At 35.2% G+C, this 23,708-nt stretch overlaps 1 protein-coding gene across 1 annotated transcript in view; it reads left to right on the top strand.

Annotated features, from left to right (window-relative positions):
- The window catches only part of RYR2 (ryanodine receptor 2 (cardiac)), a gene marked incomplete at its 5' end in the record, with an annotated part of 271,378 nt that overhangs the window by 123,901 nt on the left and 123,769 nt on the right, over positions 1-23,708 (top strand). The window contains 8 exons of the mRNA XM_009069811.1: positions 747-830; positions 3,651-3,810; positions 12,733-12,880; positions 15,785-15,993; positions 17,903-18,077; positions 21,774-21,982; positions 22,865-23,217; positions 23,511-23,625. Of these exons, the coding sequence (XP_009068059.1) occupies positions 747-830; positions 3,651-3,810; positions 12,733-12,880; positions 15,785-15,993; positions 17,903-18,077; positions 21,774-21,982; positions 22,865-23,217; positions 23,511-23,625 (1,453 nt within the window). The remainder of the gene's footprint in view (positions 1-746; positions 831-3,650; positions 3,811-12,732; positions 12,881-15,784; positions 15,994-17,902; positions 18,078-21,773; positions 21,983-22,864; positions 23,218-23,510; positions 23,626-23,708) is intronic.

Genomic DNA, 23,708 nt, shown 5'->3' with positions numbered 1-23,708 from the left:
AGGAAGAAGTCTGAAGTAATCAGAAACCTGATTAATACTGTAGACCCAGTTTTAAGCTTATGTAGAGAGTAGTTTTTTTCTGAAATGAGCTGCATCTTGCACAGTTAGGCCAGAATGGGCTGCTTGGCTCAGTAGCTCTGTGGTATAAACCTTGTGGTACGTGACACACTGTGTCTAGCTTGAATAAGATGGTAGTTTTAGCCTAATGCTTATCATGCATTCTGCTGTCAATTCTCTCTTCAGTAGTGTGTCCTAAAAAAAATCCAGATCCAATTAAAATCTCTGAATAATAGCCTCTCTTTGTAAAGAAGACACATTCTAAGGATAACAAGTAACATTTTCTTCTTTTTATTTTTCACTGTGATGTAAATATAACATAAAAGGATTTGGCTATGAAGTGGTATGAATGAGTATGTAAGCCGTATAAATAAGTATATAAAGCAGAAATAAAATTTCAATGGCAGGGAATCTTTGAACTGATGCCTCATATAGATGAAATAGATTGTATGATAATTCCATTATGTCTACTCATATTTTTACTAAAATTTTTAATCAAGTCTTGGGGTGTTTTCTTAATGATATCGGAAAAGCTTATTACATGTGTATAAAGGCTGGTGTTGATCTTTCCATATTATATTGTAGCAATTTTCATAGATCTCATTTGTTGTATAGTGCTGTTTATATACACAACAGCAACTTTAAACTTAGAAACATTGGCAGTAAGTGATCTCTGATTTGTCTCCTAGAACCCTACTGGCGTTAGGCTGCCATGTTGGAATTGCTGATGAACATGCGGAAGAAAAAGTGAAAAAAATGAAACTTCCAAAGAAGTAAGTTGAAATTTAAATGTGCCTTTTTGTCAAGCAGTGTGAGTTAAGTGAACAGTATTTTAACAATTTTATATTTTATTTTGTTAGTTTTTTTGGTACTTGGGTATGCATGTATGCATACGAAATTTCAGAAATTTGGTGCACCTTCATCCATGGCTTTTCTTTTAGATGTTTACGACTTGATGTGTAAACAAAGTTTAGGTTTTCTGTGATTCATTGAAATGTGTGACAGCCATTGTTAAATATTTGCAGCACAGCAGAATATACTGGCAAGCTTACTTTACACTTTATCCAGTTTCTGTGCTACAGTCCATATATATTTTTTGCTCTGTTTACTTTTCTCTTGTAAAACCACTCGCGTGAACTTTTGAAAATCTTTAATCAAGAGAGCAGAGTATGGACTAAGACCACTTGAAAGCATACCTACTTCTCTTTCTGCAGCTTTAGGTGGTGCACAAATAAAAACTCACAACGCTCGTTATAAATCAGTGGCAGATCAATATAGAAGTGACAGTGTGCTGTTGAAGTAGTTAAATCCATCCACTTATTTTTTTAAAAAAAAGGTTAATATAAGGCTAGCAGCTATTCTGAGCAAGATAAGGCCAGTAAGATACTGATGATAGGGCACAACCTGAGCTTTTATCTGCCTATTTAAACTCCTAACATGTCTGCAGCTAAAGAGACATCTATGTCTCCAACATAAATTTGTACATGTAATATGCTTTTGTTATTTCCCTGTCCATTGATACTTATCCTTTGTGACTCCTGGTTCTTTGACCTTGCCCTTATATTGAAATAGCTGCGCTTATCATAGCTTTATATGCACAATGTATAATAGAAGTAATATGCTTGTGGAGGAGAGTGTGACAGGAAGGAACACAGTAATTGCCAGCCTGAAAAATATGCTAATTCTATATGATTCACTATTTACATTACTGTGGTTTTACTCATCTCGCTGAAGTGACTTCAGAGCTACCTGAGGAGAAGTACAAGAGCAGTTGTTTAGCATGTAGGAGACAGCAGCACAACTGCCAACTGCTTGCTTAATTCTTTAATAGAAATCTGCAGATTGTTAGCTATGTAAATGGTTCATTTTGCCATAATGTTCTTGAATTGCTGCTTTCAAACTTAAATGTTTTCTTTTTAATGTGGTCATTTTGAAGGAAGGTGCAACATCATGTTTATAGATGATAATCCCCCTTGAATACCTGCTTGGTTTAAATTACTGTTTTCAACCAATAGTTTGCTTAAATGGGCTTTAAAGTAGCTGTCACAGAAGAGAATTAATTAAGATTTGTCAAGTATTTGAATATTTTAGAATATAAATACTCTTTCTGGATTTCTCTGTCAGTACAAATAAAGAAAATACAAGAAAATGACAAAATGCTTTAGAAAATAATTAGGCAATTATTTAAACTAGTCATGTACACCCCAGGGTGTATAACTGCAGTGAGAGAATGTTGATTTTTATTTTCCACAGACTCCTTTTGTTGTGACCAAAGTAGTGCTTTGGTTTATCAGTATGCTTGAGGAGAAATAGAGTCATAGAATCGTTTAGATTGGAAAAAACCTGAAAGATCATCAAGTCCATACTCAGGGATATTAAAGGCACATCCACCATCTCCAGACTGGTTCCTTCTAGGGCCACAGGCAAGCTCCAGTTCTGGGACATGGAGACCCTCTGCTCACCCGTGCTGCCCCTAGCCATGATGTCTGCAGGCTGTTTTTTACCCTTTTTTCCCCCCACCATTCCTCTCTGCCTGTGCAGCATTTTGCCTTTTCTTAAAAACGTTTTCCCAGGGGCACCACCAGCATGGCTGAGAGGCTCAGTTTTGGTCAGCAGTGAGTCCCTTTTGGGGCCATCTGGAACCAACCAACTGTGTTGGGACACAGGGTCAGTCCTGACCTCTCCTCACAGAGGCTGCCCCCACCAGCACCTAGACACAGTCACCCAGGACACCCCTGTCTGTGTTTCCACACACTTTCCTCTTCCTGCTCCTCTTCCCCTGTATGTTCTGTCATCAGCTGAGGTAAGGGAGGCCACGTTCACCACCATAGTGGTGCTGCGTAGTGTCGTATGTTTTCATTGTAAATTTAGTAAGTCCTAATGTGCTGCATCCATCACCAATGCATTACAGCCTTTATTGAAGAAGGTTTGGTCGTGAGTAGGAGATTGCTAGAATTAATTCAATGGGAAGAACTAAAACTAAACACTTAGTTCACATAAAACTAAACACTTTGTTCCTAGAAGCCCTAAAAAAATTGAGGAAGCTGCCTTTCTTTTCTGAAGTCATGCTTACATTGTAAACATTTGCTCCTATCATTTGAAGGGTAGTTAAGGTATGAAGTATTACAAACTTTAACTAGGCGGAATTCGTAAGTGATCTTGAGTAAGCCATTTGACCTGCTCTGTCTCTCACATCCCTATATTCTGTGTAATAGGAAGAATAGATTTTCTTGGTTTAGTAGGAGATAGGATTTAATAAGTATTATGAACTGCTCAGAGGTAACAGTAATAGTGTTGATATAAGTATTTAGATAAACAACATCTTAATCTACTACTTTGACTATGTGAAAGGGCTAAAATTAAAACATTTTTAGTTCAGACCATTTTGGTTAGCTTTCATTAACAGTTACTTCATTCCATCAAATGCAATTAACTTGAAACAAAATGAGATGTCAGTGCATTATTATTGTTTATGTTCAGGGCATATATCAGATTTATATAGATATGTTGCATAGATATAATTTCTTTTCTTTGTGGTTTCTGTGATTTTTTTTTCATGTTGAAAAGTAACGACAAGTTGTGTTTTTTGACAGCTATCAGTTGTTGAGTGGATATAAGCCTGCACCCATGGATCTGAGTTTTATCAAACTGACACCCTCTCAAGAAGCTATGGTGGATAAACTAGCAGAGAATGCTCACAATGTGTGGGCAAGGGACCGTATAAGGCAAGGCTGGACTTATGGTATCCAGCAGGTAAGCACTAACTTCAGTCACTCAAAAAACCACTTATCTATTGAGATATTTCACAGTTAAATGGAAATAACTGAGATACACAGACATGAAGAAACTGCTAATGAATGTGAATTTGTCAGTCAAAGAAAACAAAAATACATAATTAAAGTAATCCTGCTAAATCTTCTAGCAGTATGAGACTCTTCTTTTACAAGCAGTGTTAAAAAACTTCGTATATTATTGTGTACTGTCTGGATCTCAGGGTGAGAAAATTGCATGCAGGAAGCTAATGTGCTCTAGTATTTTAGGAAATGTAAACATTGACTTTCAGTAAGGGAATCATTTAAATGTTTGCAGTTCTGGGAATTGAATAATTTTGTTTATCCAAGAAAATCAGAATGTAAATTTCGAGTAATCACTTTGCTAGTGTGTTATAATTCTGGCAGAGGCCATGTTTGACTGATAATAGTTAAGTCAGTCTCAAAGTTCCTGTACGACTTTAGTTGTTTTGTTTCAGTGAATAGAAATATTATGTGGTAGGTATCACAGTGTGTTATAAGGGAGGGGAGTAAGAATTAAGCATGGTGGATTGTTAAAAGCAAAACTGAGGTTCTTTGGGTTCTTTAAAAAAACCCACAATCCAGAAAATTTGGTATAGAATGAGCCTATTTTATTGTTTTCCAACACCACTACTAGTTTTCCCTTAAGAGTCTTAATCTCTATAGTTTTGTAATCATTTTTTATAGGTCTCACACTTCCATTAATAAATGTGTGGTGGCATATCTCAGTGAAATTTTAGGAAAATTCACCTCTTGGGAAGAAAAAAAAGGTGTTCATGCTTTTGCACTGACTCTAAATGATCATTATTTTTGCAAAAATGAGAAACAGCTGTTTTGTAGGTACACACCCTTTTCTGCCTACAAATGGTGTCTTTGTTTTTGACAAAAGCTTGAGTTATACAACTTAGTGCCTCACCTATCAAATTTTGGTTTTCTATGAGAGAAAAATTCATTCTATTTACAAATCTTTAGTATAAAAAAAGAAATTAATCAGGTTTTATATATTTTAAATTAGGCACTTAATTTCACCTATATGGCAAAATATGTAACCATTGCCTGTTATAGTATCTTATGATAAAGCTCCTCATTGTGCTACTTTGTAAACTATTTAGGAAATCTATGTATCATATTCGGATCTAGGCAGACAGTGAACCAATTCTTGTGGTTGCAGCTGGAATGTATGTAATATCCCCTACCAGATAAGCATTGAAGATAATTCATTGTTGGTATAAATCTGCTTGCAGCAGGATTAAATTTTCCCATAATGCTGCGTCTTTAAATAAGAGAAGGTGGGCCTTTGAACTACTATTAACGTTTCTGATAGAACATTAGTCGTGAGAAGTGTTGGAAGTGCTGATTTTGAGTTGTCAGGTAGAGGAGCAGATTAATTAATTTTAAACTCACTATTTCAACCCTGTGTTTATGGAGGCAATGCACAATTCATTTCTAGGATGAAAAACTGCATGCTCAAAAAAATATTTCTGATATATCAAAGAATTCACTCAATAATTTACACAATGCCTCCCATATTTTTTATTCTCCCAGAAGCCAAACATTTTCAATCCAGGGCCTTGCCAATCAGGAGGTTTGTAATGAATGAAAGTCAAGAAATAGTTACAGCATTGATAGAAACCTGACATAGCCCAAAAGTAAATTTACTTCTGCATCAGAATTTATTGGTTGTGATAAAGTTGGGAAGTTTCTGGAATCAAATGCATCTCTTAGCTAATTATGTTTCTAATTAGCATTGGGATAATTTAATCCCATGACTCTTATGTAGTGAATAAAGTTTTTTAGATCTTGAGGACAATTTAACCTACCCTATGTATCTTTGTGTCGTTGAAAAAACCCACAAATAATTTTGCCATATTTGTTGGAGTAAATTTGCAGTTAAATGACATGCTTTCTGAATTAGTGAGGTATTACGTAGGGAAGGCAGTTAAGTAACAGTGTCAAAGAGTTTCCCAGTGTTACTGGGTGGGAATGATAAGTAAAAGATGTAGTGGGAGTGGGTGGCAATGAAAAAAGTTTTTCCTTTACATCTGCACAATATGTTTATTATACACTGTCTTTATGTATGCTTTGGTTTACCTGTTGACACAGAAGGTTCTACTTTTGAAGAGGTGTGACATGATAGTAATAAATTGCTAGTTTTATAATGGTTCTCAAAAGGCAGAGGAATTGCTCCAGACTTGGGTTTAAAAAAAAACAACTCCCAAAAAAACCCATTGGTCAGACAAATCTAGTGTGGGATATAACCTAAAATTAAACACTTCAGCTTGATGTCAGAAGAATCATGTAGTATTCTTATGTTCTCAGCACTGTGCCTTGGAAAAGAGACTGACCATACCGTTGAATCTAAAACGCTGTGGTCCTGTGAAGAGACGTTTTTCAAGTTCAGTGGGTGAGAGGAGAGAGGAAGAGGACTCTTCTCCATTCACTGAACAGCTCTCTTAAAATGCTGTCTTGAGGGCCAGCCTTGGAACTCTGGCCTTGCCTAGACTCCCTTCCTAATAAATGCTCTGCTTGCTGGATTGCAAAGCTCAACATGCAAATTAAATCTGTGTTCATATATTACAATTTATAGTCTGGTGTGAGAAAACTCATGGAAAATAGAGGTATAATTTCAAACCTGTTAGTCTTGTAATTACTAAACTGTGCATCATTTTTCATGAGTGTTTTAAAAATTAACCCCATATCCTCAAACATATCTGACTGGACAAATAGGATTCAGGTATCTAAATCTCTTCTGATGGCAAGGACAAGTTGTTACACAAAGAGGTTGTTGCTGTCACTAAGGCCTGCTAAGTTTAAAATAGAATGGTAGCACCTAGTTAGGTTTTCAGAAATTTTTTGAGCAGTTGGTGTGGATCAAGCTCTGATATTGACTACCAGGTTGTGCTCTGAAAGATTGTTAGACAAATGCTTCTGCTCTAAATCTTGACTGGGCTTAGGTATATGTGATGAGTGATGATCTGTTCTTCCATAGCAAGACAAAGACAGTTATGGGCATGCAGAGAAGAGCGTGGAGAATTTAAAAGTAAAAACCTTAGGTGCCTATGAAACTGATCATATTCAGAGTTGTAAAGCCACTTAATTGGGGTTTTGCAGTATTGGATACTTATGCTTTAAACATCCAAGTATGTTTTTTGTCTGATTCATTTAAATTGACTGAAGGCTCTTGTTTGGGGCACTGTTGTTGAGAATGTAAACAGTGTCATAGATGCTTTCAACAGAGTATGATTGTTAAAGATGAACAAGAGCTCAGAAATATCCATGACCTCCAGGAAGAAGATCTATATGACCAATGGTATACTTTACTCCCTTATTCTTGGCAGACAAGTTACAGTAGTCTCATGTATGGTTAAACAGGTAGATGATGCCCTTGAAAGCTTTCCCACCAATAGTATATCCTACAGAAGCTGCCATGGGTGTAGGTGCTGATTTCTTCATTCCATATTTTTTGTCTTTTCAAATAATTAAGTTTATTTTCTTCCAAAGAAAAGACAGACAACTGAGTTCCAGTTCTTACAATCTGCAGATAATGAATACCATTTATTAAAATTTGTAAGAAGAGATTAGAATAGCAAGGTGTGCTCCTTTCTGGGTCCAGTACAGAGATGCTTCTCATTTATCTGACATACATACCTCATGGCAAGCTGCTAGCTGTTGTCCACACTGCTTTGTGCTTCTGCTTGACTCCAGTGGGTTTATTTCATGGGCTACATTTTGTCATCCCATCGTATTACTATGACATGCTACAGTACTGGAATAAAGTATCAGGATGTTATGCTGTATAATACTATAAACAGATCTGGCAAAGCTATGAAATAGTTTCCTAAGGGAAAGAAGCTTACAGATGTTTGAAAGTAGATGAACTAATCACTGGGAAATATGTTATGAACAGCAATCATGTTGTGGCTGTAGGGTGAATTAGATAATCTAATAGGTCTGTTCTGTATGAATGCCTCATCATTTTGGGATTATATAGTCTAAAAAATTAAAGGGATACTGTCAAGTAGTTCATGTATAAACCATTTCTTTCCATTAAAAACTGTTGGGGAAAATGCCTTCCACCTTCCAGATTTTTTTCTTCTAAATCCACTGCCACTGCTTGTCAGGATTTTTTCTTAACAAGAGATAATAGCTGCTCTTTGTGCATGACTATACACAGTATTTTTGCTCAGCTGCTGCAGAGCCAGCCAGGAGAGGGAGCACAAGTTAGCTAATAAATCCTGCCCCCAGAACTGTGCTAACAGCTGTGATGACACTGATCACAAGCAGGTAAGTAATTTTTATTAGTACAGAGTCACAGTAGCTTATTGCTCCATGAAAGGAGCAGAAAGAACAAAACAGGTAGGAAAAATACGTATTTTTGCTTAAAAGAACATAGTAAATAGCAAGGGAGGTGGAAAAACAAGCACAGAACTGGTATGAAAATACTTGACAGTGTCCCTTTAAGGGAGAATGTGATTACGTGCAAGTTGGTGGTCTTTGAATTGGGGAAATGGTAAATGACCAAGGACAGGTACAGGAGATAGATCCACACAAAGGAGTGATATAGCCTTGGTGTAAGTGTATTAAAATATTGCACATTTCTGCTATGAGAGATGTGTTTGAGGTTTTTTTTAAAAATATATATCTTTTGATATTATGTCCTGTCATAATTACCTGATGTTTTTGTTTGGCTACTTTTAAGGAATTTCTTATAACAAGATGATGGAAAAATAGCATTGAAGTACAAATGGATGTATTTGTGACTAAATCTTCACAATCTAATGCGAATTATTCAGAAGTCACAGAAGTTTATCCATGAACTTACAGTATTGGTTAACATTTATAAAACTGTGATGTGCATACAGGAGAATCCTGACTTCTGTATAAACAAGGAAAAGACAGAAAGGGAAAGAAAAGGGTCAAGCATAGAGATCAGAAAGCAAATAAAAATAATTTCAAGTACATTACATACCCCCTCCCTCTTCCTGAATATATGACATAGGTATTCCTACTTCCCACTGTGGAGATCACAGCCAAAGTTTCTTTCAAATTTTGCTTATATGCATTGTCACATATCCAGTACCTTAGTCAAAGGGTATCTTGCTTTTTTTTTCATGTTGTATTATATTGTGGCTGAAGAAGCTAAGAATAAGAACCTCCATTTGTATTGAGGAAATAAAAGTATTAAGAATCCCATACTGTTTATAAAAATCAGCAGCCTAAAACATTCTTCCCATTGTGTGAAGAGCATCTTAAAAAAGATGCTCTGCCCTCCTTTTCCTAGAATAGTTAATTAGTACTGCAAAGCAATTATCAAATCTGATTTCTCTTTGGCCCAAAATGCAAGACGGTTTGGGCTTTTAAAGGCAGGATTGTTTTTTTTAATTTTAGATTTATGGAAAGTACATCACATCACTATTTGATTGGGAGTTGGTCTGCTCCATCTGCCTGGTGCTGTGATGCTAGAGAGGCACTATTCTGTAAATTCAGTCTGAGGAAATATGGGTACATGGGAAAAAATCACAATTTGTTACTTATTTTGTTATTAAATATATATAAAACTAGCATCTTGTCCTTGTAGAAGCTACTTATGTTACCCGACTGTCACATTTTACGTTATTTATACTGATATATTAGTTCCTTCCATTTATAGTCAGGGCACATTCTGCCAGGCATTCCATGTGGGTTTGGTCCTCAGTGGAGCTGTACACATATTACTAAGGATAGACATACTTCTGAAATCAGAACAGCTGCTAGTATGCCAGGTGAGGGATACAACTTCCACTTTGGTTGGGTACATTTAGTGTATTTGTTAACACTGCCAAGAATATGTCTTCGTGAGCACTTTATTATGCTTTTTGGTTCTAATGCTCTGGCATTTTGAAATTGCTTATTTAGGAAATACCAATCTAGAACTGTATTTTTCCTTTTCCCCTTTAAAATTATTTTTAATTTTAATGGTTTCTGGTTAAACATAAGCTGCCATGGTAAATACAGAAAACTATATGTGTGCTGATTCAAATAGTTATTTGTCTATCATTTGCTGTATATGGCAAAATCTGTAGTATACACTGTACAAAGTAATATTGGCTTTTCATGGTCAATGCTGTATCACTGAAGTTTAACATTATTAGTTCCTTTCATTTACAGTCAGGGCACATTCTGCCAGGCATTCCAACTTTCCATGTTGCAATGCTTTCTTTTACTTAAGTAAAGTAAATCAAATTCTAAATTATTAATGGATGTTTGTTACACCAAATGAAGTTGTGTAATAAAATATATAGGTTCTTTCCTCCTTTTTTTTTGCTGTGATATGATAGGTTCTAGATTCAAAACAAAATAATTATGTAGCTGTCACGTGTGCTACTCAACTCAAACCATTTGTGAATACGTAGTTCCCAGACAAAATCTATATAAAACAGTCTTCTGTCAAATCTGGAAAGTTCTGGCAAAAATATTAAAAACTTAGGCAAAGTTTTTCTTGTTTTAACAGTATGCAATTCTCTGTGGTGAAGAATTCCGGCTATGTACCAATTGGAAATGTACTCAATAAAAATTACCTCTTAGCTAATCAGTTTTCTTGTTGACTTGATTGTAAATGTTCAGAGCTCAGTCACTGTACAGGATCATGGTCTTAATTAGGTACACTTAAACCACAGAGGTGCAAGGTCATTAGTACAAAAACTTAAGAATAGTATAGGAATTCGTAATTCAGCAATAAGTAGCACATTCAAAATTTAGATAGACATGTAACGTCGAAAAAAATGAGCAAATTATTAAAGGAAAAATCCCTTCTCACACTGAAATTTAAAGAAGCAACTAAGATCTTGAATGGATCTAAAAGGTTAAAATACTAAATAAAATTAGACCCCAGTAAAAAACCCTGTAAAATCAAGTTGCTTTAATGCATATGATTTCTTTATTCCTTTTCTTTTTCTCCCTTGCTCTCCTGTTGTGCTTAGGCATATTTAAAACCACTTCTAATGTATTTCATTATGATACATTGTTATCAGCTGATTGCCTGTATGTTAATGTGTATTAATGGTTGCCATGGCAATTACCAATGCATTAGTTTAACTGCATATCATGGATAAGAAGTTACATAATTATTGTTCCACACTTCTGTTTCATATTTTTTAAGACAGTATTTTGTAGTACCTTTTGGACATATAGTGTTTCAGAGGAAATTGCTTCTCTTTTCTTGTCCTTTCCAAGACAAATAATCAAACCCATGGTGTTTCATCTCAGATGTTAATGTGAATATTATTATATCAAATAATAATTCCTTATAACATTTGCTTTGTCATTTTTTTCATTCCGGATGCAGCCCTTGTCCACACCTACCAAATGAATTTTGGAAAAAGAGGGATGTGAACTTAAATGTTTGGAATAAATATGAGAAGTAGATCCCTCAAATGGTCCATGTGTAGGCCCTGTCACTGTCTTTTCCACTGAATGTAACTAGAGCTGATATGTTCTTGGAATTTGTGTACCCAGCAATGCATTATTGTTATCTTTGTGTTAGCCCTTTTAGCATGCAGGTAATGCTTCTCCCTTAATATTTTTTCTCCCAGAGGGATCACTTGTAGGACCAGATTTCATCAGCATTGGTTTACAACTGCACTTTTACTATTTATTCACGATGACAAGGCAAAAGCAGATAGCCTTGCATCTAAGCATTTAAAGGACAACAAAAGATGCCTGCAAGTGTTTGTCAGAATGGATATGCATTTCTTTCCTGCCTGCAAAGATAGAATGAAAGCCACATACGTTCTTAGAACTAGAACTGTAATGCTATAAAAGAAGTAAGGTACTTTCACTGCAGGCAACTGTTTTCTAAAATAATAGGCACTATTTTTGCACTTCTTAATAAATCTGACCAATCAAAAATTCTCTCAATATCTTTGGTATTGCACTCAAGAGAACAAACAGCAAGTATTTTTTTATATGTGTGGTCTGGAATTATTTTTTTTACCTAAGATGCTATGAAGAACATGGAGAGTTCTCTGCATGATTTTTTTTACTGCCAACAAATTCTGACAGGATGTCAGAAGCAAATATAGAAAATAAAACAATTCTATTAATTGCTAAAAGTTATGTTAACTGTATAAATAATCCATTCAATCACTGCTTTTAAATAAGCTAGTTTTGCAGTACAATGTTCTGTTAATAAACCTAAAACATGAAGATTAAACCTTATCAATGCATTCATTTCAGCTGGAAGAAAGGTTAGTTTAATTATCTATTACAAAAATTCTATACATGAAGAACATTAATCATATTCTTGCAAGACCTTTTATTTTGGAAAAATACATTATTAAGTATCTGACATAGTAAGAGATGGGTTTATTATCCATTTTATTATTTATTAAGTAGTTTTGCATGCATTTATTATTTTTTATTCCAAGCATTTTGTTGTTTTGGTTATATCTTGTTTATTATTTGGGCATTTTATATACCTTGCTTAGTGCTGAGTAAAAAAAACCCACCTGTATATTTGTGGTACCACAATGTCTCGACTTCAGTTATGTACTAGCTTCTTGTTATGGTAGCTGATTCATAACCAGTGTACGAAATAAAATCACTTTGATTTTTCCGTCAAACTCTTTGCACCTATCCTCGTTTTTGTGGTTTGTATTTTTATTTAATGACAGCAGGTATAAGCCACAGAGTTTTGTTCATTTGTGCATTACTTGCTTTTTTAATGAATTCAGTGTTGGTTACTAGTTTCTAGACTCCTGCAACTTCTTTGAATCCTCGCTGTATTTGCAATTCCTTTATTTCAGTTGGTATAAATAGTAATTTTTGTGCTGATACTATACCATAATATTGTCTTCAAGACAAAACACAGTTTCTGAAATTGAATTGGTTTTTCATGTTCGTGCAGGATGTGAAAAATCGACGAAATCCTCGCCTGGTTCCTTATGCTCTCTTGGATGATCGAACGAAGAAGTCAAACAAAGACAGTCTTCGTGAAGCAGTCCGCACCCTTCTAGGCTATGGTTATAATCTGGAAGCTCCTGATCAAGATCATGGTAATTAATTTGGGGGGTTTTTTTCTTCTCAAAAAAAAAAAAAAAAAAAGGTTAGGATATTCCACTCCATTAGTGAATTTGTTGGTCTAATAAAGGAATTTGCACAGGTGTCTCCAAATCTAAGAGGTGCTTTTCTCCATCTTCTGTTTTTTATATTTCCCTTAAGTCTTAATTTCATACTTTGCCTATCTCTTCTTGTCCTGTGGCCTCAAATTAAAAAATGAAAAACTTTTACATTGGAAATCAATTATTTACAAATTAAATCAATAAGCACAATTTTATTATTTGTTTTTATTTAATGCTCATTTGTTATTTCAAGAAAAAATAGGTAAACCCCCCATAAACTCAGTGAATGTGAATTTTATGTTTTATTCCTACAATTTTAACACTAACTAATGAAAAATTCTACAGTTCATGCACAATCTTGTATTTAAACACTTATAAGTACAAAATTAAATTCTTCAAAAACAAGTACCTGCGAACAAATTTCTGTGAACGTCATCCCAAAAGTCTAGAATCAGATAGTCTGTTAGAGCATTTAAGCTTCCTGGACTTTCTCAGGTTTTTGAAGTTAAATAAATTGCAAGTAGATTTTAACTCACTTCTTACAAATGCTTTCTTTGAAATTGCATCATAGCCTGTTTGAATACTTTCTCCATACTGCAAGCAGTATTTTCAGTTTGAGTATCCTATAAAAGAAAAAAATGAAAAATTATGTAAACTATTAATAAAGAAGTTTTAAAGAAACAGTATACAACATATAACTCAATAACCACAGAATATAAAATGCTAAGAAAGTAAAAGAAATCAGAAGACATAATGTGCAGATAAAATAAGTAGATATAACTCCTCAGCAGAAGTTCACTTAGAGATAAGGAAATATGGAATAATCAGATCAAAATTGAAATGTACATTCTTCTAATCTCAGCAGTGTGGGAATTTTGAGAAATGCATCTAAACCTTGTTTTTATTATTGCTTTTTTTGTTCATGTAGTGATAATATTGTTATATTTAGACCTATTTAGGCCGTAGACCTTCAGTAAAGCATTTCTGCAGAACATATACCCAAACGTAAACAGGGAACCTGCCATTTGGAATAGCTCTTCCAAAGAGCTGAGCATCAGCTTTTCTGAGAGACTGTTATTAAATTACACTTAAATATGAGGCATTACTGAGCCCATGAGTGTGTAACAAAGCTGAATTGATGAATAGGCAGAACAATGTTCCTTAGTGGAGTAGATTGTTTTGGTGGCAAAATGCCATGGTCTCACTCTTAAATCTGGCTGTGCCTAGTCCAGAGAGTGTAAGCCTGCTGCATAATCCTAGAATTCCTTCCTCTCCCACTGTGGGAAGTAAATGCTGCATAGAAAGGGTGAGCATGGCTTTTGCTTGGTTCTGAAAAGGTTGGGTTGGCTAGTATAGGAGGCTTTGGCCTCCTGTGGTGATAAAGGAGCTGTCTAGTGGTGTGTGGGATAGACAGCACACTCATTTTCCACAGTCTCTTCCAAATTCTGCTGAATATTGTGAATCCCCTTTTTCATTTATAGCTCTGAGAACCATGTAGCCTTACCTTTCCTTGGGAATGAACTGCTGGATAATATCAGTTTTTCCTTGCAATGCAGAGATCCTTGAGCTGGTTCTGTGAATGGAGTTGCTAATGAAATGTGAAGAAAACAATTGGAATCCATGAATCTGAAAGATGTGATCAATGCTGTTGCATAATTCCCAGAGGAAAGGACTTGCAGAACAGTGTCCCACAAACTGGTCTTTCTTGAGCAAAGACTGATATTGCATCCATCAAAAGATTTTTATACTCATTTTGGGGATTTAGATTTTACTCTTTATGAGCCTCTCAAGTTTCTGAGATGCATTAAACTTGTCATAGGGATCCTCTTTCATCAGCCAAACCCCATATTGTTATTAAAGGATTTAGAGCCCTCTAGTGGTATTCTGCATCTCCAAACATTATTTTTATTTAAACTGTTTTTTCAAAGCTCTGTAGTGTTGGTGTTTATATTTCGTCATTATTATTATTATTACTTCCTGGTTTACCACAGCAACTGTATTTTGGGATTGCTTAGAATCTAGAAAACATCATGTTACTTAGAATCTGAAAAGGAAACAAACTCTCAGTTATCACCAAAACACTGTGGTGACTGATCTATATAGGTGAGATACTGAGAGTCCTCACAAGTGATTTTAAGGCATTAATTGTGTAGACCATCAAAGAGAAAATTTCACTGATACAGAGTTATGTGTCAGAGTTCAGAGTTGCCCACAGGAAACTTAATAAGCCTCACCTAACTGAAATCAAGCATGGTGACATGAGAAGTGATAGTAAATTCTGAGGGATGTGATAGTCTCTTCTAGATAATATTGTAAATGTGGACCTTGATGTGGCTGAGAGAACAGAATAGAAAGAGAGAGGTTCTTAGCATGGTCTAACAAAAAGGTACAGGTAGGTGTAGCTGTATTTGATCTGATAACAAACTCAGCAAGAAAAGGAATGATGGTGATTAGACTGGAATGACCATATGTAAAAGACTTTTTGAAGGTTGCAGAGGCTTTAATATACTGCTTTTGCCATTCTTTTTCCTAATCTGAGAAAAAGAATTGGAGTACTCCTTGTGTCATGTGATTTGTAGTTGTGCTCAGATTTTTAAATTGTCCTTTCCCTCTGCAAGTATAGAGATGTTTCAGACTATGCTGATTTCTCAGAGTGGGCAAGGGCACTTTCCCCATATGGCTGCTCTGCAAGCACATTCTTCTTTTCATGCCTGTGCTCAAAGGGATTCCTTTACTTTTTGCTTTCTTTATCTTCATTTGTCAGTAGTTGAATACAGTACTTGCTGTGTTGTTTGGGGTTTTTGTCCTTTACTTATTTATTTTTTTTATACCTTACAGCAACAAGACTGGATGTGTGCAGTGGGATAATGGAAAAGTACAGGATCTTCCGCACAGAAAAGACTTATGCAGTGAAGACTGGGAAGTGGTACTTTGAGTTTGAGGCAGTTACTGCAGGAGACATGAGAGTTGGCTGGACTAGGCCAGGTTGTCTGCCAGATCAGGAACTTGGTTCAGATGAAGAAGCTTTTGTTTTTGATGGCTTTAAGGTTTGTACATGCTTATCTTTAATAGTTTGAGTGGTTGCAAAGCTTTAGATTTTCCTTATTCCATCTGTCATTGCCTCAACTTAATTGCCTTCTCTTCTTTCATTTATGTTTTATGAAATTATTTCTCTCTGTCTTTGAGGGCCTAGGTGGAATAAGTAGGATCAGTGTCACCTGAAAATTTCATTAGCAGGCTTTGGCATTTCTATGTTTTTTCACAGCTTCACAGTATTTGTACAGTATAAAGAACTGAGAATCCAAGTGACTTATTCAAAGTCAAAATACTGTCAGAGCTGTAATTAACTATGAATCATTTTTTTAAAGTTTTGCTCTGTCATTCTATGTATAAGAAGTGCCATTAGGGTATATGTATGGTTAAGATTACTAACAGTAAGTGTTTGAAGAAAACCTGATGCAAATTTTTAGTAGAAATGTACATGTAGAAAGAGTACAGCTAGATTTTCATAGATACCCTCAGAGTTTAAATGAAGTAGGATAGAACTAGTAAGTTTTGCTCAAATTTAACTGCAGGAGACAATGGCAGATTGAAATCTAGTAGTAAAAATATATAGGAAAACAAACTTTTATAGGTCATTGATTTTCATCAGAATAGATTAACTGACTCACCAAAACTTTTAATTTCAGTATGAAGGCAAGTGAAATGCTAGCCAAACCATAATTGTTATTAAGGCTACTGGTGACTCATGGTCAAAATGTTTCTTGTCTCTGGTATTGTAATTAATTTCCTTTAATATTACTACAATATAAACCAGAAAGCAACAGTATTCCTGGCTGTTCCCAGTCAGATAAAACTCTCAAGATGTATTTTATTTATGTTGAAGAAATTTATTTTTTTTCCACTCTTGTGTTGCATGAAAAGATGCCTTGAAAAGGAAACTGAAAAGTTGTTTTTTTGTAAAGTGTCTGATTGGCTTAAATGAACTACTCAAGTCCCGTATCTTTACTGGAATAGCTGTGTAGTAGTTTGCCTTCTGAATCAGGTTTTGACCTTTAGGTCTCAATCCACAAAGCTATTTTGTTGTCTTTGATTTTGATGCCTTCTTTCCTTGGTCGGAGAAAAATATTTGACCTTCAGCATACACAGAAAGGTTCATTTGTTTTACAGGATTTTCAGGATGGGTACAGAGGATAAAAAGCTACTTGTGATGGCGTATGCGAATAGGAAATCTATTTATTAACAACGCTGTTTTATTTTGTGATACAGTAGTTCTTAATAGATGTTAATTTATTTGAACTCCAAACCAAGGCCTTATCCAAAGCCTTTGCAGTCTTTGACTTGAAAGTCAGTCATAGGAATTGTTAATCATGCCCTCAGCTAGTATGGAATCTGTCAGAAGCTCAGTGCTTGTCCTGTCCACAGACAATTCTATTCCTTCCTAAATCTGGTATGACAGGAAGTTTCATTTATTTTATACACAACATTTTTAGAATTATACTTAAGGAAACAATAAAGTTTGTTTGCAAATAATGAATTTATAAGCTGCTGAAATAAATAAAAGCAATTGTTTAAAAAAGGTTTGTGAAGCAGCTATTTAACATTGTATTTGATAGCATATTATTTTCATTACGAGTCTTTTATGGAACTTCTGCAGAAAAATAAGCCATGCTCTTACTTGTTACTAAAATGTTGAAATAGCAATTTTCCCTGTCAGCTCTCTTAGCAACATTTTACAATGCTGATGTGAGGGGTGCTTGCAGGAAGTTAATTGCTGGATTTCCATTTTCAGAGTCAACTTGGAGTACTCACAGACATAGTTTTGGAATGATATTCTGTGAAATGTTCATTTTAATGCTGTCTTAATTGAGGTTAATTGTTGGTTCTACTGCTGAAGACTAGAGGAACACATACACTCTCACTATAACTTTTTAAAATTCTTTTAATCCTTTTCAGGCACAGCGGTGGCATCAGGGTAATGAACATTTTGGCCGCTCTTGGTCGTCAGGAGATGTTGTTGGATGTATGGTTGACATGAATGAGCACACTATGATGTTCACTTTAAATGGTGAAATCCTGCTTGATGACTCAGGTTCAGAACTTGCATTCAAGGACTTCGAGCTGGGTGATGGTAAGTACTGTAATACATTGGGCTGTTAACTTGCTGTTGCCCAATTTTTTCTCTGACTCAGCTTTAATGTGGTGAGTTTCTTGTCCCAGTTGTCATCCCTTCCCCCACTGCCCCATGATCTACCCCTTATCTTTTCTCTATTTGATTAGTATTAAGCCTTTGCTGGGTGTGAGGATGAGCAAGGCTTTTTTCTATGATGACCTTTGCGGCTATCTTTTGTCATTAGACCCCTTCATTATTTTGCAGGGATGTGTCTGGAGTGATACATTCATAACTTTTAATATGGCAAAGATTGTGAGGCCATGTCAGGTGCCAGATTCATTCTGTACCAAATAAGTGTTTTTGTTTACAAATCTAATTGCATACTCGTGTGCAAATAATACAGAAAAGGGTAAGAAATTGCATTAATTTAGTTAACTGCCTAAAACTTCTGAGCTATGGTAACATAGAAAAGTATCCTCAGTTTTAATCTTTCCCTTTCAATTGTTGTAGGTACGTATATTCTGCCTTATATACTATACATCTGTTAAACAATTCAAGTGTAGCTGAGAGATAAAGTAATAGTAAGAGCTGCAAACAGTAGTGTTGGTTTACTCATCCCTGTTCCTAGGGGAAATATGAATCTCATACCTATTAAGTAGGCAATTCCCTCTTTGAATTTTAACCACTCTATTTTCATCTGAATTTCAGACTATTTTACTTTCAGGAGTGCTTTGGGAGAGGATTTTTTTCCCTTCTTCTGCCATACCATAGGAATTAGAAATATTTAGATTTCATTTAAAAAGATAAAATTGCAATCAACTTTCTAGACTCGTGCCTGTTACTTTGCTGCCTTCAGATTTCCTTAAATGTAGTGATAACGTGGTCAGGGAAAGGGATGCGCGAATTGATTTACTGTTAGTGCTATATGCAAAAATCATCTTAGTGCCATTAAGTCATAATGATTCTCCAGTTATTAGGTAGTATAATCCCACTGAGGAGTAAGGGGTTCTGAAAGAAACTGGAATTCCATTAAATTCTGAGGGTAAGCCTGTTTCACCACTATTTTGATTTCCAAGTTGCTGAAATCACAGTGGTGTACATTTTGTGGTACTTGTTTCTAGCTGCAGGCTCAGATTGAATCAGGTCTCTGTTGAGCCTGAAACTGCTGAAGTAGTTCCTGGTTTGACATGGAGCCCAAAGGCCTTGGTAACCATGTCAAAAACTTAGTGTAAGCATCAAGCCTCTCAGATTTCTCACAATGTCTTTGTAATTCACATTAAGTTCTTTTAGTGTTGTATTAGTGGAAAACAGCTTGCCTTTTAAAATAAGACCTCCTATTCTGTTTTCAAAGGAATGTGCTGATTGATCTCAGATTTAATAACTCTAGAACTATATTTGAAAATATTATGGATATTTCATGTACAATTCTTGGGGTGTGGGGCAAGGGGGGAGTATCCAACAAGAGAAGCTCCTTGGGATTATGGCAGTTGAATTTGGTTATGAGATACTATCTCAGCAGTAAGGTTGATAAACTTAATTTCATCTTACTATGCATTTGTGTAAGAGAAATTTCACACTGTAGATATAAACAAGCATACTGTACAAACCAAATTTTGTTTTCTCAACTCATGATCTCTGTGAGCTGTTTGTAGTGTTTGACAGATTGAATCAGGAGGTTCATATTGTGTTCTTGAAAATAGGGAACATTGTGAAATGTGTTTCTGTCCTGACAGACAGTGCTAGAGTGTTACTTTTCACGTGGCAGTGTCAAAATCTTTATACTTGTTTTGCTATTTCATACAGTGTAATAAAAGCTTTGCTCCATAGCCCAGTTATGTACCTGGAGATAAAGAGCCAGGCTATGGATAAATAATATTTTATGTAGGCTCTAGCATGCAAGGGCTACATGGGAACTGTGAAACATCATATCTAAAGTGGCTTGATACCCAGTTAGAGATGGGTATTGAGAATTAATTTTTATTTGTTAGAAAGACATGTTACTGTAAAATGAGATGCTCTGCCTTTACTATATATAAAGAGCCTTAAAACACCTTAATGACAACTAACCCATTGAGAAATCACTGCAGAATTTCACTAGAAATGGAAGTAGTGTTTTCATGATTAGGACTGGCACTGGTATTTATATTCCATTCATACAGGGCAACAGTTACTGTATAGTTACAATTACTTGCAGGATTTAGTTACATGTACGGTACCTTCTAACATCAGTGAAATTTATATTGGTGTGGGATGGCTACAGTTACAGGGTTGATGGAAAATCCTAGATTGAGTAAAACATCAATGAGAGTTTTACCTTTGTAGGAATTTTTCCTGAATTTCTTTCTTTTCTTTCAGGGAATCTTGCAAATACTCATCTACATTTTATTTGTGTGTGTATGTAAAATACTTGCCTTATGTCTAATAATTAATCTATCTCTGAGTTCTTTTTTTTTTTTTCCACAGGAAAATGCATAGGTAGAAGAATTAACAGTTTTTGAGTGATGATCTGAGAATTGTAAGGTTATTGAAAATAGAATTTTGATTTTTGGCTTTGCTTAATGACTTTTGCAACAGCTTATGGATTCGTTTAACTCAACAGGGAGCCTAGTAAATTTTCCCTGCTAGAGTTGCTGGGCTTTACCATGGCATATATTGATACATGCAAATATAATTTTCCTAGTTATAGATTGTATAATACAATTCTGTTTCATTTACTGCTGGAAAATACTCTTTATTATTGTCAGTCATTGGATTTGCAGCAGCAGAATGGACATAAATCACGTTGTCTACATCAGCTGTGTTATCTGAGAAACTGGTACCTTGCAATTTAAAGAACAAGCTGTGAAGATAAAAATCTGGACTTGAATGGATGACTAATAGTGTATATAATTAAATTTATCACGTCTAATACACATGATATATGATCTTGGGTATCTGTAGTAAAATCTTCAAAAAGTGGTACTGAAGGTACATATCTGGTGAGCAGACATTCCTGTAGATGGTGCTCTGGAGTTTGCTTTCCTCTCTGAAGGAATCATGAATAGATGTTTTTTTTTTTTTTTTTTTTTTTTTTAGTCTGGGCAGCCTAAAGAAAAGAAAAGAACTAAGCTGTGTTTTGTTCTTATATCCTTCAATACCTGGTACCTTCATGTGAATCAGAATCATGGAACAGAGCTTCATGTTTCTTGTTGATAAGAAAGAAAATATTTTTGTAATAGTTAGGTCAAATGAATCTGTGAAGTGGTTTGCAGCTGTGGAAATTGAAAAGCAGGATGAAAAGGAATAGAAGAAATAGAAGATTTTCTGTGATGCTAAAACTGAGGGAAAAAAAGTTTTTTTAAAAGTGCAAAGGTGTCACAAATGAGTTCCCTGTGCGAGTGAGTAAGTAGTAAGACTTGGAGGAAAGTTGGCAGTACTCTACCAGCTTAGCAGGCATATTAACCAAGAGCTAGCTGTCAGACCCTGTGAAGTTGATTGAGTGTTGCATGAAGAGATCTGTGACTATTAGCAAGCTATTTTTTCAGAACGATGTTTGAGATACAGTACTTGGTGACATGCCAGACATGATGCACTATTGATGACTGTTTGCATTTATAATCTTTGCTTTTTGGATTTATTTTTTTTCCCAAATGATTTTTTCATTTGGTTATGGAAGAGAGCAGTTCAATGATGTTCATGATATACAACTCATTTGTTCTTTCATCTTACTTTAAGGATTTCTACCTGTGTGCAGCCTGGGACCATCTCAAGTGGGAAGAATGAACTTTGGAAAAGATGTCAGCACTCTAAAATATTTCACTATCTGTGGCTTACAGGAAGGGTATGAACCCTTTGCTGTTAATACAAACAGAGACATCACCATTTGGCTGAGTAAAAGGCTCCCTCAGTTTCTACCAGTGCCACAAAATCATGAACATATTGAGGTTTGTGATCCCATTAAAATGTTTCTAGACATTTGAATTTGCTTGAATTATGTTTCTTTTTTGCACTTCTAGATAAGATTATTAATGTGATATGTTGACCCAATTCTGGATGAACCTTACACCTGTTACAAATTTCTTATATTCAGTACAGTTGCAAGGAATGTAATTATTTGGTTGATAGTATTTCTCTATTAATGAAATATGTTGTGTTTAAACATGAGATTCTCAGAGACAAATTCTACAAGATGTCCTCATTAAGAGCTCCTTGTGCAGTGAGAACTGTGTTTGTAAATAACTTCCAGAAATTGGGCTTTTTACATAACAGATTCCATGTGTTCTAGTGCACATACTTTGGGATTTTTCCATAGCTAATTGGTTTTGATTTTAATAAATATTGATTAACCAATTGCATCAACACTTATGTCCCAATCAGTTGTGCATCTTGATGGAACTGCATTCATGCCTTATAAGGTTGCCATGAAATCCTTCTGAAATAATTGATGGAATAGGGACACTTTTTCAGCTGGCGTGTATCACACTGTAGTATTTAAGAAATAACTTACATTCTTGCGTGTATACAGGTATGATTTATGTTTGTTGGTCTGTGTTTTTCTGGCAAGATTGGATTTATGTTGCAAAGAGTTATGATGAGAAAGGTAATACTTTCGTGATTGTTTTACTATTTAACAATAGAACAACCAAAACTTCTGCTCCTCATAGTACTTATTTCCCTTCAAAATGGGAGCATGTGATTGCAATACATTTGACTGTTGACATCATACTGTTGCAAGTCATGGGTGCATATTCTAGAAATATAAATTGAATATTTACAAGGTGGAAAAAGCAAAAGCTTCAAAACAACTATGTCTTTATGTTTCATAGGTGACAAGAATTGATGGCACCATAGACAGCTGCCCCTGTCTGAAGGTCACACACAAATCCTTTGGTTCACAGAACAGTAAAACAGATGTCATGTTTTTTCGATTAAGCATGCCCATTGAATGTGCTGAGGTGTTCTCCAGATCAGTTGCAGGAGGCTTACCAGGCTCTGGTCTGTTTGGCCCAAAGAATGATTTGGAGGATTATGATGCTGATTCTGATTTTGAGGTTCTAATGAAAACTGCTCATGGTCATTTAGTTCCTGACCGGACAGAAAGAGAAAAAGATGCCACAAAACCAGAGTTAAACAACCATAAAGATTATGTTCAAGAAAAGCCTTCACGTCTTAAACAAAGGTTAGTAGCATATTTGGCTTGGCTTTGGGGTTTTTTTGTTTTGGTTGGTTGTTTACTTGTTTGTCTTACTTTTTATTTCCTTTACCTTTCCCTCCTGCTTGTTGAAGTAGAAGATGCTAGGCATGTCTGGCAGGTCAGTCAGGTAACTTTTGAATATGTAGTGTAAGGTCAGAATTAATTTAAGTGCTTTTATAAACGAGCTTGTCTCTTCTCTTTTCTGAAGCATTTGCCTTGTGTGTATATATATTACTGAGCTTTTTATATAGATTTCGATTTTACCTATTTTGTTGCAGATTTATGCTCAGGAGGACAAAGCCAGATTATAGCACCAGTCACTCTGCACGGCTTACTGAGGATGTGCTAGCAGATGATAGGGATGACTATGATTATTTGATGCAAACTTCCACGGTATTGTAACTTAGGATTGGTATTTTAACTGTTTGGGTTGGTTTGTTTTTGTTTGTTTGCCCTTTATTTTTAATAGCTACATG

This window comes from Acanthisitta chloris, unplaced genomic scaffold (genome assembly GCF_000695815.1).
Source record: "Acanthisitta chloris isolate BGI_N310 unplaced genomic scaffold, ASM69581v1 scaffold650, whole genome shotgun sequence".
Lineage (NCBI taxonomy): Eukaryota > Metazoa > Chordata > Aves > Passeriformes > Acanthisittidae > Acanthisitta > Acanthisitta chloris.
The sequence above is the reverse complement of the archived record's forward strand: the minus strand, read 5'-3'. Positions and strand labels throughout refer to the sequence as shown.